Below are 18,096 nucleotides of genomic sequence, written 5' to 3' on the forward strand. Positions count from 1 at the left end.
TTTTTATATGAATAAAAACCCCCACATATTTAATTTCGATAACTACTACTTTATTTTACCTTTTTGTGTGAAGATCTGTATTCTGCTTCAGCTTGCTCTTGTATAAACAGCTGTTTACAGCATCAGCTATTAACAGTTTATACACTAATTAAGAACAGTTCCTATTCTCTAGGTGAAAACAAACACAATCATAAATTGAACCATAATTATCTCTGTGTTGTACTATAAGGAAGAAAAAAGCATGACTTGAAACTTGGTGCAAGGTCCCATTAAAGAAAGTTTCTTTGTTTTACAAGCTGAATTTTTGGTATAATTTCCTGCTTGCTCTTTGTAAGACTCCTTAGAAAAATATCTAAGGAGAGGTCTGAGATTTCTTTTCCTGGAAGAGGAAAAAATCAAAGCAATAGTGGTAATGAGGATGGTGAGAGCTGGAAAAGAGCTAGTGTGCTATGCTGAAATGTAAGGAAAAAAAGAGTTTCTAGCTGTGTTGCAAACACAGTAAAATACTAAATTTGGCCTCAATTAATTTAAGTCCCTGGCATGTACCTGGCTGGGACTAATGTAATTATTCAAGTTAGTATTTTGTTGAGATGAGGAGTTCCTACTAAGCTTTCTGTATTAAGGATTTCCTATTTATCATATAAATTAACAGGATTAAAACTGATAGAGATGCAGGGCTATTGTTTGCTATATTACCCCGGTAGGAAAATAGATTAAGCAATACAAATGTAAATGAAATGTAATGTTGTGAAAAAATAATCGAACTAAACCATGTGGAGGTTAGACTTAATGCTGTAAAATCTATGCTTTCTCTAAAGAGCCTTCCTGATTTTGTGACATTATTCTTTGCTGAATTCGATTTGGTGTAAAGCTAAGCCCTAAGGAGGTTTTTCATGTCTAAGAGGATCTGGAGTTCTGTTCCTTTGTTCCCAAGTTTACCAGTCCTGAACTCCACAAGACCTTTCCTGGGTGGGTGTGTACTTGGGTTTAACTGAGCTGCAGTAGGAGAGCTCCGGAGTTGTTCTGCTGTGACAGTGAGCTCTAGTGAGTACTGTGTGCATCTAAGCCCAGGAGAAACAGCTCTGCTTGTAAGATGGACTGCATTTGTCTGCACACACATCCACAGCATCCCAGCTTTAGTGATTTGGTGAAATAGAAATGAAATGAAATGAAGAGAGTTATTTAAATAATCATTTAATAAGTGCATGCACAAAATTACTGTGTATGGCTCACATTTCTTTGCATTCAATATAAAAACAAGAAAGTAATCAAGACATTAACCTTTCTTAACATCTTCTAGTGAATCAGGAAAGTCTCTGCTTCCAGAGAGAAAAGCTGTAAGCTGTAGCCTTATCTCTTCAGCATGAATGCCAATACTTTTGTCTGAATACTAAAGCAAGCCACTGAAAGTTGTATTTGCTACTTAATTTTGGAAAGTTTATATATTTGTAATTAGAAAAACTTTGTAGTTAATAATAATACATAAGTTGATAAGTGAAAGTACAGAAGCTCTGCATTTCATAAATCCTTGAGGCTAGCTGCCATGAGCAAAGAAAATACCTTCAGGAAAGTAATTAATACTTTGAACTGCTTTTCTTGTACTTCAAGTAGAACCCAATGGTAATTGGTTTAATTAATTCTGTAGACTGAAAGACTGGCCTGAAATAATCAGCAGGAAAGCAGTTAGGGAAGCATAAGAATTTTGATGTATTGGTTTTCTGCACAATTCCCAGTGCAGAACTAATACACTGCTACCCATGTCTCATTTGCTCTTTTGTTTTGGTGGCTTTTCAGGACAAGTGGTAGCTGGTTTATTATTGTGGCTTAATAACACTGTGCCCCATTTGAGCTGTGATAACTGTCCCTGTTCATGCTCTTAACCTACAAAAAAGTAGGCACAATAATTTGATCTGGCCCACTGTAACAGCACTAAACCAAATGATTTTACATCTGTTGTAGTTCCAAAAGCCCACTGAGAGTTCCTGCAGCTTGGCTGATACGCTGTAACTTAAGTGATGCAGAATGTATCCTCACCCTTTGCCTCTGAATTTCAAATTATTTCTTGTTTGTGGCTGCTGAACCCTAAATCCAGTCTGCCTTACGCATATTTCGGGTGCTTGCTTTCATGTTTCTGCAACATGAAAGGATATAAATCATATTCACCAGTACACATTTGTGGTTTACCCATAATCCTATATAATAAGCACATAACATAATATATTATTATATGTAGAAGCACGTTATCCATCCACGTTACGTGCTTATATTCCCCCCAGGACTGGGGTAAGACAGCACTGATGTGGTTGCAATTACTTGGTGATATGATTACTTGTAATATTACAGCAATTACAAGGTGAGTATCACTGGGCTACCACAGAACTTAGCTTGGGTACTAATGCTTGTCCAAATCCACAAACTTCTTTGTCCTAATTCACAGTTCTCCCTTGGAACTTGTTTTCTAAATTTGTTTCCTAATGCCCCTAATTATTTACACAAGCACAAATATTCTGATGAAGGAAAAAAAAAATGAATAGCTAATCCCATGTGGGAAAAGCAGGTGATTATGTTCAATTATCATCTCTGTTAAATATTTAAAATGTTTTTCCCCTTATTCTTTTAAATTAAAAAATTGCCCTGGTTAGTCTGGGGGTTCACTTTAAGCAAGCAGGCTGAGTTTCTCAAAATTTTGCAAGCATATTATTAATATCTGCTCTTTAAAATTGAAGCCATCACTGAATTCAAAAGTGTCCATAATATACACAGTGTGTGTATATATATAAATACATAATATATACTGTATTAATGGTCTCTCTGTACAGTAAATAGATTCAGTAAATAGCTAGTTATCAATCTGCCAGTTTGACTTTTATGGAAAATAACATAAATTTAGAAATCAATGGTAGTGTAATGATCTGGAGCACATAATTTCTTCTGGCTCTGATTCTGCTTCCACTGAAACCAAAGAAGCCCAAATTAACTTTTAAGCATGGGTAAGAGGACACTGAGAATGCTCTCAGGTGGAAATCAGATCAGTCTCCCCTTCAAATCAGCTGAGCTTCCCAATGCGAAGAGCTGGATGGAGCGTGCTGCCATGTCCTGTGGGAGGAAGAAATTCTAACATTCTGCAGAAAGAAAACACTTGTTCTGTTATTTGCAAAGGATCAATTCCAATGGTGTTTGTGGTGGTGATTTGCTTAGTAGCATGTCAAGAGTCTTGTTCTGATTTCTAAAGTACCTTAGGAGAGGTGCTGGTTCCATTTGAAGGGCAGGACTGTTAGAAACACCAGTGTGATTCCCTGAAGACAATCAGATCAGCTTTATTTTTTTTTAACAAACACTTTACATCGCATTTTTCCAATAGCATTTTTGCTTCAATATGTATCCCAATCTTTCTCATGGTGAAGCTGCTATACAAACTTTCTGATAAGACCATTCCATTTGTAGTAATTATTTTGTGAAAAGAGTGAAACTCTGGGATATCCTTTTTTAGGCTTTCCAAAGGCTGTTCTGTCATAATTTGGGTCAGACTGAAAGAAAAGGCTTATATTCCCACAGTTATCTTTTCTGTTTGGGCCACTAAGTTAAGAATTAAATCAAAGGAGAAAAAAAATTGTTTTCCCATAACCATTCATAAGAGAAAAAAGGCACATGTTGGCCTCAGTCCTTGAATGCAGAAGTTTGAGCAGAAATTTCTGCTTTTTCTTAATTTTTTGTAAGTCTTCTGTTACCACCTAGTCCAGTATAAATGACAGAAGAAGCATTGCAACTTCAGCAGAGATGTCTGAATGACCTGTCCTGAAACATACCTGTGGGATTTCAGGGTTTTGGTTTTTTTACTTTTGTAAAGTTTTAAAGTCATTCCACCAATGCAATTAACAGTTCCCTCCAGCAACAGAATTCTTAACAGAAGCACTGCAGTTTAGATGTATTTCTCCCAGCCCAAAACCAAAGGACAGCCTTCCAGATAGTTTGTCTGGATATAAAGTAAGCTCACGTCACAAAAATCCAATAAATGACTTTATTAAATATATTCTTTTCCTCTAAAATATAAATATTCACTATACTCTTATAAATGTGGAGTAGGTTCATATTTCATTTGTCTATCCCATCCAAATATGAATCAGTCCAAAATCTGAAAATGAAGAAATAGCATCTGTAATCATCATTAATTTTTTTTTCTATAAATATATATAATATGAATTTTCTTTGCAAACTGCTTAGTTTTTCACTTAGACTTCATATAGTACTGAGCACCTTAGATTACATTTTGTGTAATTTAATTGTTGGCACTAATATAGGAATTTGTAATATTTACAATGCACATACATGTTAGGTATAACATTCCAGTGATTTGTAAGTGTTAAAAGGAAAAAGGGAATAGTGCAGTATAGTTTACATATGTATTTAACCTACTCCCCCCCCAGCACTTTTATAGAGCCTATCTCCAAATTTTTAAGTTGTACTTTGGAACAGCAATAAAAATGTCCTGAACTGGTTTTTAAAGACTTGACAGAAGAGTTTCCTTGGTAAGGTGACACGAGCTCCTCCTCAGAGTCCTGTCCCCCTGCGTACCGACTGCTCTCAGCTTCCCAGACCTCTCCTAGAAGCTTCCAAGCCCAAGGAGTCCCAAGGAACTGCCACAGAAAGTTGTGTGAATGGCAGTGGTCACTAAATGAGAAATGTCCATCTGGAAATTACTGGTAAGTTAGGAAACATGTTACCCCTTGTTAATTTGCATGAGGAATTAATTTTTAAGTGCAAGTACCATGACAATAAAATGAAAGTGCAGAGCTGGGTGGATCTCTCCCTGGCGTGTGAGAGGTCCTGGGAGTGGGGCTGCTCTTCCAATGGGGCATTGAGCTGTTCTTCAGTGATTATTTTCTGTATTTAGCAGCCCATCATCCCAATATTTTAATTTGTTTTAATGATTAAGATATCTATGGAAATCACCATGTTTTTATGCTTTGAATAGACAGCATGACTTATGCTTAACTCAAACTTAGCTTAAAAACAACGTGGAACCAAAATGTGTTTTTAATTTTCCCCTTTGCTAGCCAAGTGATGCTAAGTTGAGATCTATATGCTTTCTCAGGAATAAAAGAAATGTTGTAATATGAAAACTGAGCATCCACAAGCACTGAATATATTACTTCCTGTCCTTCAAAGTATGAATTTAGGGCAAAACTCTAAAAACAGACAAAACCCCACACCTGTGTGAAGCTGTTCTTTTTAAAAAGGAAGAACAACATAAGTGGCATCTCTGTCTTGCTTCTTCCTATTGCCACCAGATCGTGTGATGCCAGCTTCTTATTTCCAGGTGTGAGCTGTGTGTGTCATCTCTGGAGCTGAAAGTCAGTGTTCCTGCCTGCTTTTTGCTGCTCAAGTAGCTGTGAAGAAGGCTGAAACTCAGTGAATCACGTTTTGAGTCACAACGGTAAGCTGTGGTGCATAACAGTCACCAGTAAGGTGTGGGCATGGAGATGAACATCTTGTATTTCCCCAGCAAGAAACCTGGTTTTGCCAAGTCATGCCCATAGGAGCAGTTCCATGTCAAGGAGTGCAGCTCATGTTCCTGGCCTGGTGTATGTTTCTCACTGTTGTGGAGCTGCTTCAATAAATTTTTCACAAACTCATAAAATCAAGTCTTCCTCCTTCCCCATGTTTGTTCTTCTGTGAAGACCACACAACCAGCCTTGTCTGAGCAAAGGGGGTGACTCAGTAGGGGTAGGAGGACAGAATCTTGGTATGGCTTTCTACTGGAAAACTGCCACGGAGATAAACTGGCAGAAGCATCATCATGCCTCAGAATGGATTCAGGTAGCTTTTACCTGAGCTGAGGCTCCCAGATAGCTGAAACTCATTAAGATACTGTGGGAAGTCACTATAAAAATGCATCCTGTGTTCATTAACAAAGGGCCCTCCTGCCTGTGCCCCCCTGACAGCTGGCTTTCAGTTCCATCCCTATGGCTGGTCCTGCTTTGGCTCGAGCCATCACTAGGAATGTGGGTGACATGTGATTACTGCTTAATGTGAAACTGCCCCTGGGGGGACCCTCCAGCTGTTACCTGCCCACAGCTGGATTGCTTCAGAGTGTCCAACTCAAAGGTGGGTATTTGCAGGCTCTGCTGGGTATTGATCCAACAGCTTCTGGCAGTGCTCCAAAAGAAAAATCTCTAAGAGGTACACAGATTATAACTGAAAGAACCTTTTACTTTCAGGTGACGGGACAATCTTTAGAGGATTTCTCCCCAACCAACCTTGGCTTGCATCACAATAAGTGCTCGTCTGCATAGCCCTTTGCTTTATATAGACAAGTACATTGAAATAGGCACAATTTATCATTCTGAAACATTTACATGTATGGTACTACACACTTTTATGGTCTCGTATGGGATTTTACAATCCCATTATTTACAATGAAATCCCCCATCTTCCTTGTCATGCCATCTCTTTAGCTGTCAAAATGAAACCTAGGCCTTGGAGGACTGCAGAAATGACCAATGCCCAGTCCTGAGTGCCAGGCTGGTGTCTGCTTGACAGCTAGGACAGGTTGCTGCTGTTGACTGTACTTCAGATTAGTGCGGTGACCTCGTCTCTCTTTGAAGAAACAGATGGATCCCACTTATGCCACCAAGCCCAGTCTCGTGATCTTTGCTGACAGGAAGGAATGAATGATGAAAACAATTGGCTTCGGACAGGAATGAAGGTCCAGTTGCTGAAAGTACAGAAAAAAAATCAAGCTGAGAATTATAGCTCAAACAAGAAATCATTTACTGACTACTGAAACTGCTGTCTGGTATTTTAAACAGGATTCTACTAATAACAACTCTTCTCTACACCATATTGTTTTTCCTTTGCATTCAGCTGCAAATATTTAGGTTACTAAAACTAATAAGCATCTTGGAAGTAGGTGACAGGTGAGATCCTGGTGCCTCTGGCCACCTGGGTGAGGAGCAGAAAATGGAGTCAGATTCTGCAAGCACTTTTTCAAGAGGCTCAACCCCATTTCTGCTTGGGATGGTGGTGGGACTGCCCTGTCTGATGCCCAGTGCATCTGCTGTTGGTGCAGCTGAAGTGCCTTCAGCCAGTGCCGCACAGCTGCTTCTCTGTTGTCCCAGCCAGCAGTGAGACTGAACTCAGACTTTGTTTTCCACAGTCATGGCTCAGATGATCTCACCATGCACTTGCTAAGCGTGACAGGCTTGTCAGTGTGTAGAGGACCAACAACAGGGTCACATCAAAACAAACCACATTTGCCTTTTGTGGTGGTGCATTCCGCCCTGCTTCCTCCTTTTTCCAGCCTGCACTGCAATCTGAGAAATGTTCATTAGGCTTTGACCTTGAAAAGCAGCACCTGGGCTCATCCCTTCCTGAGCTTATCAGAAACACTGTCTGCTCCCAGGAACTACTGCTGTCTAGGGAGTTCCTGTTTTCCTTATGAACAACCTTGGAAACTCCTCCTTGGCTGGACAGCACAACATTCCTGTTCTCACACTTTCAAAGAAAGTTCTGACCCAAACTGTGGCCAGGATGAAACACTGTTAGGACTAAAGCTGACTCTTTAGGGACCCTATAAACAGCTGTCCAAAATGAGACCCTTTGAGCTCTCCTGAACTGCAGCAGGCTGTGACAAGCACCTCCCTCTGAGTGGGGCCTCTCAGAGCCAGCGAACTCTCAGGTTTGCTGTACTTGGAGGAACACCAAACAAATCCTGGGCTGGTACCCTCACTCCTTGGGGCCTGACCCTTTTCCCGTTGGGAGATGCAAAAGCATCCAAAGTGAGTGTTTCCCTGACCTCTGAGGGGAATTTTTCACAGGTACTTGCTTGCACTGACCCTTTCTGTCTGTGTGCATGCACCTGTGTATATGCTTTAGCAAATCTGGGAGACATGCTGCTTTCTTAGATGTTTAAGAACCTTACATATCTCAGTAAGTGAGGCCTGTAAGTAAGGTTAAGTCATAAGTTGTAAGCTAAGTTAAAGGCTGCTGAATGTTGTTCTTCTATTGAGTTGCTAAGTTCAACTGTGAAGTCATAAGTTGGGTTAAATACTGTTATTCCTCTGTTAAACTGTTAAGTTATAAGTTAAGTTAGGTATAAATTAAGTTGTATAGGTATAAATTAGGTATAAATTTAAATTTTTAAGTTTAAGGTATAAGTTAAGCTAAAGTACTGTAAAGTTTGAGTGCTCTTAAATTTTTAGATTATATTCCTTTTTATCCTTTCCTTCACTATCCTTTTGATACATACACCTTAACACACACAAGCCCCACAGATGGTTCTCAATTCATTTCTGTTTTGATTGCCTGGATTTTGATTGCCTGGTTTTGTTGCTGCTTTGTTTCCTTGGTGTGCCTTAATTGTCCTGGTAGGCAGTAAAGTGAATCTTGCCAACAAACTCTGTCATGCTGTTGCTAAATATTAAATCTGGTTTTTGCTGATAGCCTTGCTGCTGATTTTTTAAGCAATCTCAAACACTCATTTGTAGCACCTTTCCAGCAGTCATGAATCAACTTTAATGACAGCTAGTAAGAAATTCCCTTCAAAGCCTGACAATAAGCAGCTTGCAGAGTATATGTTAACAAAGATGATGTTTAGAATTAAGTACCCACCATGTTTAGGAACCGCTGAAAAAATCTGTGAGGGAAAACTATGTTTACATTCATAATTAATGGATTTAAAGTGCTCACTGGAATACAAGCTTTATTTTTAGGCATTGTGACAGCTTAGAGGCCTATGCAGGCAGTTTGCACAACATCTGTAGTTTTGTTTTTTTTCAGCAACTACATGCTCAAAACCACCTAAAACACAGCTTGTTGTCATAACATGAAGTCCCTATGTGTACACTGGAATTAATAAGGTCTCATTCCTAAATTATTTTATCCTCAATAATTTAAAAAAGTGAAATGGATACATAAAAACATTTTAACATCTGTCTATTTAGAGGTACGGTTTGTTCTAAAATATGACAAAACTTTAATCTCTGTATGGTTTTACAGTTTTAGATGTCTTCTTAGTTTATCTCCTTCTAAAGCCTGATCATCCATTGTGCTGTGCTAGAAAACACAGTGTCTATATACTGGTACTGGAACCTGGCACTGGCCAACTGTTAGAACAGAATAAAGTATTTCAGTTGGAAGAGGCCTACAGTGCTCATCTAGTCCAACCTCCGTTAGAGCTTCTCCACCCCCACAGCCTGTAGGGCTAAAGAGATGGTAACATGCATCCCTTTGCTAAACACAGTACTTACAATTTCTCCATCTTTTTCTCCAAAGTCTAAATAAAGCATCCTGATCCCATCATCTGAGGACATTTTCAGTTTTTCGTAGGGATATTGTGCAATTGTCTTGGAGAAGGCACCATCTTGTGGTTCAGTTATAAGAGAGAATCCATGTTCATAATGGATGGTCAAACGGCACTCCTGGCTTTTGTATGTGCAAGCTGGAGAAAAAAAAACAAAATTTAGTCTCTCACATTCTTAAAAGCAGTTCTTCATGTTCCATCATACATCTACATACTGACAAAAACCAGTATACTTAAGTTTAAGAAGGCTCAGACTGGTGTTTCCTCCTTCCAAACCTTGACAAAGTCACAATTACTCTTCTTGCATCTGACAGACACAGCCAGAATCAATAAACACAATGCATGAGAAAATTAGGACCTGTAAAGGGTTTCCCTAAAGTATTCTGACAAAGATGAAGACTCTCCTGCGTCCTCATTAGTGTCATGGTAATTGAAAAAGGGCCCAGATAATTGTATGTAATAGCTACTGCAGCAGAAAGTCTGCATCTTCCCCTCAGCTCTGAAACAGAGGCCATGATCCAAATTAAAGAATGAAGAGTTTCGGAGTTCACATCCCAAATTCACTATTCCATCACCTTCTTGGAGCAATTCTACCAGAAGGCTCCTTGGCAGTGGGATAAAAGCACTGTGATAAAAGAATGGGTTTGATGCCCTTCTTCTTTTGGAAAGAATAGCATCTATGTCACGGTGCTGAGGAGTCGGACCCGTCCTGGAGCTGCTTCCCCCTGAGCTCTCTGGCTGGTTTGCACATCAGGGACCCTCACAGAGCATCGAGCTCCCTGGGGCAGCTGGGGCCCAGCAGCTGACAAGCAGCCAGGTGTCTCTGCCTGAGCTCTGAGAAAAAAGAACTGCCCTTTGGCATGGCTGGATTTGTGCTTTGGCTGCTGCTCCCACATTTTTAGCAAATGAGTGGAGATAAAATTCAACATTAACAGCCCTCCCAATTGTAGGACTAGCAGGGGAAGGACTGCAAAGCCTGGGGGCACTCAGGAGAAAGGCCCAGCCTCAAACCCCAGAGCCAAGCCAGGCTTGCAGCTACCTGGCCAAACAGGGCATCACTCCAGAGCATCTGCAGCCAAGTACTTATATTCCAATTGATTTTGCATGTACAGAAGTGCTGAGAAGTGACACCCTGATGTTCAGGGAAGGAAATTACTGTGTTTTTTTACTCTCCTCTATTGCGTAGGGCTGGGTCAATAAATGACCAATTCATTCTTGTGAATGTGCCAGTCCTCTTCTGTCTCCTCCCTCTGCAGGAGACACTCCTGCTAGGCTCACAGGAGTTTCCTGAATCTCAGAAAAATGCTCTTTTCTGTGGCTTTCTGGACAAACCTCTGGCAATCATTCCTCTGTGACACGCAGGCCTACATGACTGACTACAGACTTGTTTCTGAAACAACGTGCTGAAAACAAACCCAAAAGTCAGCATGACAGTGAGTGTGTCACTGGACACAGGTACCACAGCAGCTGGGCCTGGCTCAGAACCTGACAGTATTTTAAACAAGTAGAATCCTAAACATGCACATTTTTTAAGTAAATCACCTCTAGCAGAAGGAACTTGAACCGCCACGAGTGGCACGGGAAGGGTGTGGAGGTGTGGAAATGCTGCAGGTGTTACTCACATGTGGTGATTTCTGTGATGAGCTCTGCAGAATTGTGGCAGCCCTGCACTACACTCCTCGTCCACAATGAGAGGTCTCGACTGGTCTCAGTCCTGAACAGATGAGTTTCAATCCCTTGTCTTGTACCGGTACGGGTTGCAAAAGACAAATCCACCCCTGACTTCGGTGAGCCTTTTCCTGGGCCAGAATGAACCAACCTGCAATTGGATTTGAAAACACATCAGGAAATTCTAACAACAGTGCACTGCACCAAAATCCCCACCTGAGCACAGATCTGCACGTTCCTAATACACGTGGTTGGGAGCATGAGAACTCGCATCTCCTCTACATTCTCTCTCAGAAGAGTGAAGGTCCAAGGCAGTGAGCACAGAAGCAGCTGGACACACAGGTAATGACACGGATATCCCAAAATTACTTAATGAATTGTACAACACATCCCTTTGGATGAGGAACTGAGAGAAATTCCTGACTGATCTGTGGTGATGGAATCTGGTTCACAGATACAAGTGCTGGCTCAGATGAGGCAGCTGAATCCAACTTCCATGGTGAAGCAGCATTTGCTCTAAAGCTTAAACATCTGCTGTCAAATTCAATGATAAATGCTGTTGAATAAAGTATGAAGCTCTGTAAAATATGTACATGCCAAAGTACTGTCTTGTACTTACTTTTCCCATAAGGAACCTGTAAAATGCAAAATGTTGCAGCTACTTGTAATCTGAAATTCTCTCACATTTGTCTGCAATTAAAATTTTTTTTTGCCCAGCATCAACAGCTGATCTCCTGTGGCCAGGAAAGGTTTGTTCGTCTGGGCAACCAAAAATAGCAGGGAGTATTTTTGAGTGAGAAAATCAATACCTCACAAAAATTAATTCTTCCTTAAATCTGCCCTTTTATGCTGCTTTTCTCCCTCGAAAAGTATGGACAGTCAACACAGAATTCATTCAGGGACACAACACTGATACATCTGAAAAGAGCGATCCAGCGGAGCTCATCACTCTTTGAGATTCAGAGACCAACCCTCAGAGGCAATCACAAAAGGAAATTTGTCTGAAAAGCTTATTTCTGCCTTGTGCCTTCTGTTTTTCTTTCTACAGGCAAACAATATACTTCATAGTAGTCTATAAAGGATGTGGCATGGTAGTAGAACACTTGTACTAAAGGAGAAAACATGAGATTAAACTAATCTACTGAATGCTAATTTACCCTCAAATTATTGTTTGGCATCAGCAAGAACAGTTACCTGTTAGCTGACACTGTAAGGGTATGCCACCAATCAGGGATGTTTTAGTAGAAAAGAAAAAAGGAGAAAGGAAAGAAAAAGTGCAACTTTAGCTTTTCAATTATTGAAACAGCAGCCACAGGGCATCTGAAATTTTCCCCAATTCCCTGACAGTCCATGCTGACATTTGGGATGCACATTGAGGCAAACAGATGCACCCCTCTTTCATATCCCACTAGAAGGTTTGCAAGATTTGTTCATGCTCAAGTTCATGGAAACTTTCTTTTGAGCATCCCTCTTGATTTTATGATCCCAAGAGCTCCTGGGAAGTGAGACACAGAACATCCTGGTCAGAGATGCCCTGCCCTGTGTCTGGGTAGGACAAGAAGGGCTTTTTCCCCTCTGGAAAAGCTGAGTTAATGCCTCACCTTTGATACTCAGGGTCTCCTAGCTCTACTACAGGCAGATTTTGCAATCAGGGACTGAGTGTCAAACAAACAACCCAAAAATTTTAATGCCCTTTCATTTGGTGTGAGAGGGTGAGAGGAGAAGCTACGTCTTGATAATTAAGGCAGGCATTAGGGAACTGAAATCTCCAGTGGCATCTGCTGCTGCCTGTCCCTGGGTGGTCACCCAGGCACAGGCATGGCCACTGCTCTCATGCTGCCTTTGGCTACTGGGCTGTGAAAAAACAGCCTGGAAAATCACATCAAGTTTGTCACTAGGAATAAAACTATTCCACCTTTTTCCTGGATCATCTCCTTAATGCAGTGCTCATCAGCTGTACTAAAAATAATTTTCTATTGCTTATGTTACTGAATACATAACAAACAGATGGTTCCAATGTTTGATTTCCTTCCAGAACACACAGCACCACCACCCACTCCCCCACACCTTCATGCTGTATCCATAGTACTGTATTGTAGGTTTTTCAGCATATGGATAGAATGAAGATGTACTTTACAAATTAAAGTATGTGAACGCATCCAGCATGAACACTGATTCTTGCCTGCCTTTTCTTATTATCTCATTATTAAAAATCCAGTCTCACTATTTAAAAATGCTTTTCCATCAAGCAACTCCAGATCATGCTTTGGAAAGTCATGCACTTAAACTTGAACTAGGCAGACATGCAGGAGGGCATTTGATAGTATTTATGTACCAGCTGTATTTGGGTACAGGTCAAAGGATGCTCTAATAAAGTTGCATTAATGTGGGCCATTTCATTTACATAGAAGGTATTTTATCCTAAAGACCACAGAGATACCTTAAAAGGCAAAAAACAGCCTTAGAAACCTCACAGAAGGCTTGTCCTCACTCCTGCCTCCCATCACCATGACCGCAGGGGAGGCTGTGTGTGTGTGTGTGTGTGTATGGTGTGTGCTGCACCCCAGATCCGAAGAAGCACCCCAGGCCCGGCTCTGGTAATATTCACCCAAGCCCTTGAAGGTTCCTGTGCTCTGTGGAGGTTTCTGGGGGAATCTGCGAACACTCGAGCCGGGAAGTGAGCGCCGAGCGCCGAAGGCTCCTCCCGGCAGAGGCGGCGCCGCGAGAGGGCAGGAGAAGGCCGGGCACGGCCGGGCCCTCACGGAGCGCAGCGCCTGGAAAGGAGCCCTGGGCGCGCTCCCGGGAGCCAGCGAGACACTTCCGATCGTCTCTCATTTCTCCCTTGCCTCTTACTGCGGGGACCTCTTTAACGTTATGCTTTGCAAACGTGTGATAGCAAGATGGATGTGTTCTAACATGGAGTGCTGGTGCAGGGTGAGAAGCTCTGGAAGCTGTATCTCATCCTGATGCTATGACAAGAGTTTCAACAATTTACTGCAGCGGCCAGATCTAATGGTCTCTGCAGAAAGGACAGTGAAACCAGCACTGGTTCAAAGGAAGCCTTCAGCTGCCCACTTGAGATTTAGCTCAGAAGAGACCACGTACAAGCGCATCAACACTGCGGTTGGAACACCACTGCCATCTGACCTTTGCTGTGGCACCCTGACTTAGCAATTGAAACCTGCCCTGGAATGGCTGCACTCCTTGGAAACGTGCACATTCTCAATTCATCTGCACGGAGGCGCCCACAGCTCGCCTCACTGCCTTGGGAAGAGAGGCAGAGAACTTGCATAGCACCCCGCACACCTTCTCGGGGCTCTCAGGGCACCCAGTGCTCTCTGCCTGTCCCGCTGCCCACCTGCGCAATGACTGATCAGTGCCCAAACCCCTTTCCCGTTTTTTCTATACAATTAGCTATCAAACTGCTTTAATACTTTCTGGTTACAGACCTCAACTGCACACAAAAGCTTCTTACCTGATCTTTAATCAGAGCCCAACATGGGCTGGTTTTTTTTTTTCCCCTTTCCTTTCATATCTGGCTACGATAGATAATGGAATTTGATTGCAAACATATAAGATGTAATTACTTAAGCCCCTTTCCCATGCTAGAGGGAGGCACTGTTATTCAGGCATAAGGAAACACTGAAACAGAGATTATGACAAAAAGGTCCTTGGAGTCAGGGCTGTGCGCCAGTTGCTGTGCCTCCCCGTGCAGAGATTTAAAGGAACAACTAAAATCTGATCTCAGTTTTATTTGAGCTATTATTTATATTCCATGAAAAGCTAGAAAAGACTGACTGGAAAATATTTTTAGGTCTTAATGGCATCAGTAGGTTGTAGCCAAACTTATCAGCAAACAAGAAGGGCATGTAGAAATTTTGCTATTAAAGGACTGTGAGAAGATTGTAATCCTTCTACCATTTTCCAATTTTCTCTGCTCATTATGTCTTGGGTAGATTAAACATGACTCTGTACAGTATGTGGCACTGAAGTTTTCCAGTTTCAGCAGCTTTTCAAATATGCATTAGCTAAGCAAAAATGTTTTCCCAAGGACTTATAAAAATCTGAAAGATGGGAGCAACTATTACAACATGTGCTCTGCAAACTTTCCAGGTGAAAAGTTCTAAATTGCACTGATCAATGCACAGAGGGGATTAAAAAACCCATCATGAGGAGGGGAATCACTGACCAAGAATGAACACAGCAGTCAATACCAAGAGAAAACCTGTTCTGTTTTTTTGTTATAACTGTACTCAGTGTGGCAGATCATAAAAGCAGAACCCTGCAGAGTTTTAATCAAAATCATCCAAAACAGAAGGTGTAATGATTTAGGGAATCTGTCCATTATGGAATCCATGGTATATGTGTATTTATCACATTGTGACTCCATCCGGAACTCCAAATTCTGTATAGCTGCTGTCTTTTTATCTGGGTGTTACATTCAGTGATGGTAGTAAGAAATCACAGAAATAGGGCTGGAATGGTTGTCAGGAGGTCACCCAGCACATCTCCCTTCACAGAGCAGGGCTAACTGTGCTGTGTGTCACCCATCCTTCAATGTCCCCGTGATGAGGATCGCACACCTTTCCCAGAGAATCAAAACCAGTACCTCACCAATTCCCTGCCACAAGTGCAGTCAACTATGCCCCGTTGTGCTCAGGAGGGATCTGGAAAAGATACTCCCCTGTCCTCCTTGTGTCTTTTCTTCATATCTGAAAACTATTGATATGTTTTCCATGGACTTCTCTAGATTAAACTACTAAGGTTTCTTAAGTATTCCCGTCCTGATAGTGTTTCCATGTTATATATTTGCATTGCTTTCTTCTAGACCTTCCACAGTTAACTGGCATCTTTTTGGAAGTGCAATGCCTCTCATGAACATGCAGTATCACCCGAGGTTTTACTCCTTCTCCGTAGTTAGATATGATTACGACATCTGCCCAAAATGCAACACTTCTGCTATAACCCAAGATTATTGTCTTCATTTTCCCCTCTCAAAACCACAACTTTATCACAGTGCTTGGGCGCTTCCTGGCAGAGCAACTACTTTGTTGCTCATAATCCACCCCAAAACAGCAGCTCATTTTCCCCTCTCAAAACCACAACACCTTAGATTGAAGCAACTTTATCACAGTGCTTGGGTGTTTCCTGGCAGAGCAACTACTTTGTTGCTCATAATCCACCCCAAAACAGCAGAGGTGATTGATTATTCCCCAGCACTGAACTTTGCAGCTGTCCTTTCTGAACTGCATCCTGGCTTTCTTACAGACCATCCTGGCTTTCTTTCTTCCCAGTCTGAAATCCTTCAGCAGCCTAACCCATGTGCTGTGCAACTTCTCATTCCCCTCTAGCATGAAGGCCAATGTTTTTCAGGAAAATACCCCATCAGACAAGGAGATGGCCATCCCCAACCAAGGCAAGGCTGTCTGCTATCCAATCTGGCCTCTTAAGAAAAAATAATTAAGTAATAGTGCCCAAGATGTGGATTTCATTATTTGGTGCAGTAAATTGGTCTCAGTGGTGATGGGAGCAGGTGACACTCAGCAAGGAGTTGTCTTTACACATGACAACATGTGGCCAGGAAGGCGCAGGGTGCACTACAAGACACCCAGTCACTTTAGGGAGGATTTGAGCTCATGCAGAAATGAAACCCTGAAAAAAAAGGGAGGAAATGCATCACCTTCTGCTGGGGTGCTATTGCTTCTCAAACTCTAACACAGCTGGACACAGGCTGCAATACTTTACCCACCTTTCACTGGGACTTGTCACCTAGAATTGTCAATTGCATCCAGCACCACACTGCACTCAGCAGGCTGCAAGCTGCAAAGCTGGTGTCTCTCACCCATGTTAGGGTAACAAAGGGGGAGTCAGAAGGTGGCTTCCCACTGATGGAACACACAATCAGTGTAAACCAGTGGGTTCAATTTTTATTTTCTTAACATAATGACTTAGCAGCGAAGCGTCAGTTCATTTGGGGAGACACAGAGAACAAAAATTAACTAACGAGAGGGCAGTAAGAGCCCTACTGCTTCTGGCCAGGGCAACCAGCCCTTCTGAATGAGAACTCATTGAAAATTGTATAAAGAGGCCTGTAGCAAGGCTGAAACAAGGAACAACAGCTCTTTCTCAAGCCCTTTGACCATACTGGCAGAGAAACATGATTAAGATTCACATCAAGAAGCACAGACAGTTTCCACTGCATAAAGGCAACCACGGGAAAGCTCTCTTTGAATTAGTGTTAATGGATACCTTCAAAATAATGCAAATGCTTATTGCTAATCTATATTCAAGAATGTGTCTTCCAAGCTTACCATTTTAAGCTAAAAAAAGCCAGGAATTAATTTGCTAGAGCAGGAACAGAAGCTGTGCTGAAAGTGTCTCCATCAGATGTGGAACCCCCCAAAAGGCCCGTACTGGTGGTGCAGAGCTGCCACACCAGAACATTCAACTCAGGGTAACAAGTTCATTTTTTTCAGCCTGGAGGAGCAGCTGGAAGTCAGGGTGTTTCTGCCTAGCTCACAGGTCTGCACACTGAGGAATCTCAGGAGATTGAGCTCTCAGCTTTTTCATCACTCCTGTCTTTGTATCCAAGCTAAGTTGCCACATCCAAAATCCCAGTGAGTTTCTGGCTGTCAGCTTCAGCCACAACTTGAAATGGAGGAGAAGAGAGGAGTTAGGCTCAGCACATCAGCCCACTGAAGAAGAACCTGCTTCTCCAACCACAACAGTTCAAGTGTGACTACAGCTGTGTATCAGCTACACCTGCTCCTGGCTGACTCAGCTGTTCCCACTGCTCCTGAAAGCTATCATGATTGAAAAGCAAAGGTACCTGGTGGCAAGCAGGGGGTAGGTATGCACAGGGCTGAACCAGGCTTCCTTTATCCGTGGCATGCTCTCATATATTAAGAGGTCCTTCTCTGTCAAAACCACTAACACTGGCTTCCAGTGCTTCTCGTTGTCTCCTGGCACCTGGAAAAGAGCAAATTCCCAGTGAAACAACAAGAGACAAAGCTACCAGCATGCAAAGCCAGATGAGATAAACACGTCAAGGTCTGGGTGAGAAAATGAACACAAGAGAGATTTACTTCCCTGGCTTTTTGACATCTTCCACCTGAATTTATAATCAG

General features: G+C 41.9%; 1 protein-coding gene across 1 annotated transcript in view; it reads right to left on the minus strand.

The window, feature by feature from the left end:
- Positions 1-3,292: 3,292 nt before the first annotated feature.
- Positions 3,293-18,096, minus strand: part of SNTB1 (syntrophin beta 1) — a 113,629-nt gene continuing 98,825 nt past the window's right edge. The window contains exons 4-7 of the mRNA XM_041407606.1: positions 17,799-17,938; positions 10,924-11,120; positions 9,249-9,439; positions 3,293-6,715 (exon numbers count right to left, since the gene is read on the minus strand). Coding sequence (XP_041263540.1) covers positions 6,623-6,715; positions 9,249-9,439; positions 10,924-11,120; positions 17,799-17,938 — 621 coding nt within the window. The 3' untranslated portion in view covers positions 3,293-6,622. The remainder of the gene's footprint in view (positions 6,716-9,248; positions 9,440-10,923; positions 11,121-17,798; positions 17,939-18,096) is intronic.

This window comes from Onychostruthus taczanowskii, unplaced genomic scaffold (genome assembly GCF_017590055.1).
Source record: "Onychostruthus taczanowskii isolate IOZ18803 unplaced genomic scaffold, ASM1759005v1 scaffold27, whole genome shotgun sequence".
Lineage (NCBI taxonomy): Eukaryota > Metazoa > Chordata > Aves > Passeriformes > Passeridae > Onychostruthus > Onychostruthus taczanowskii.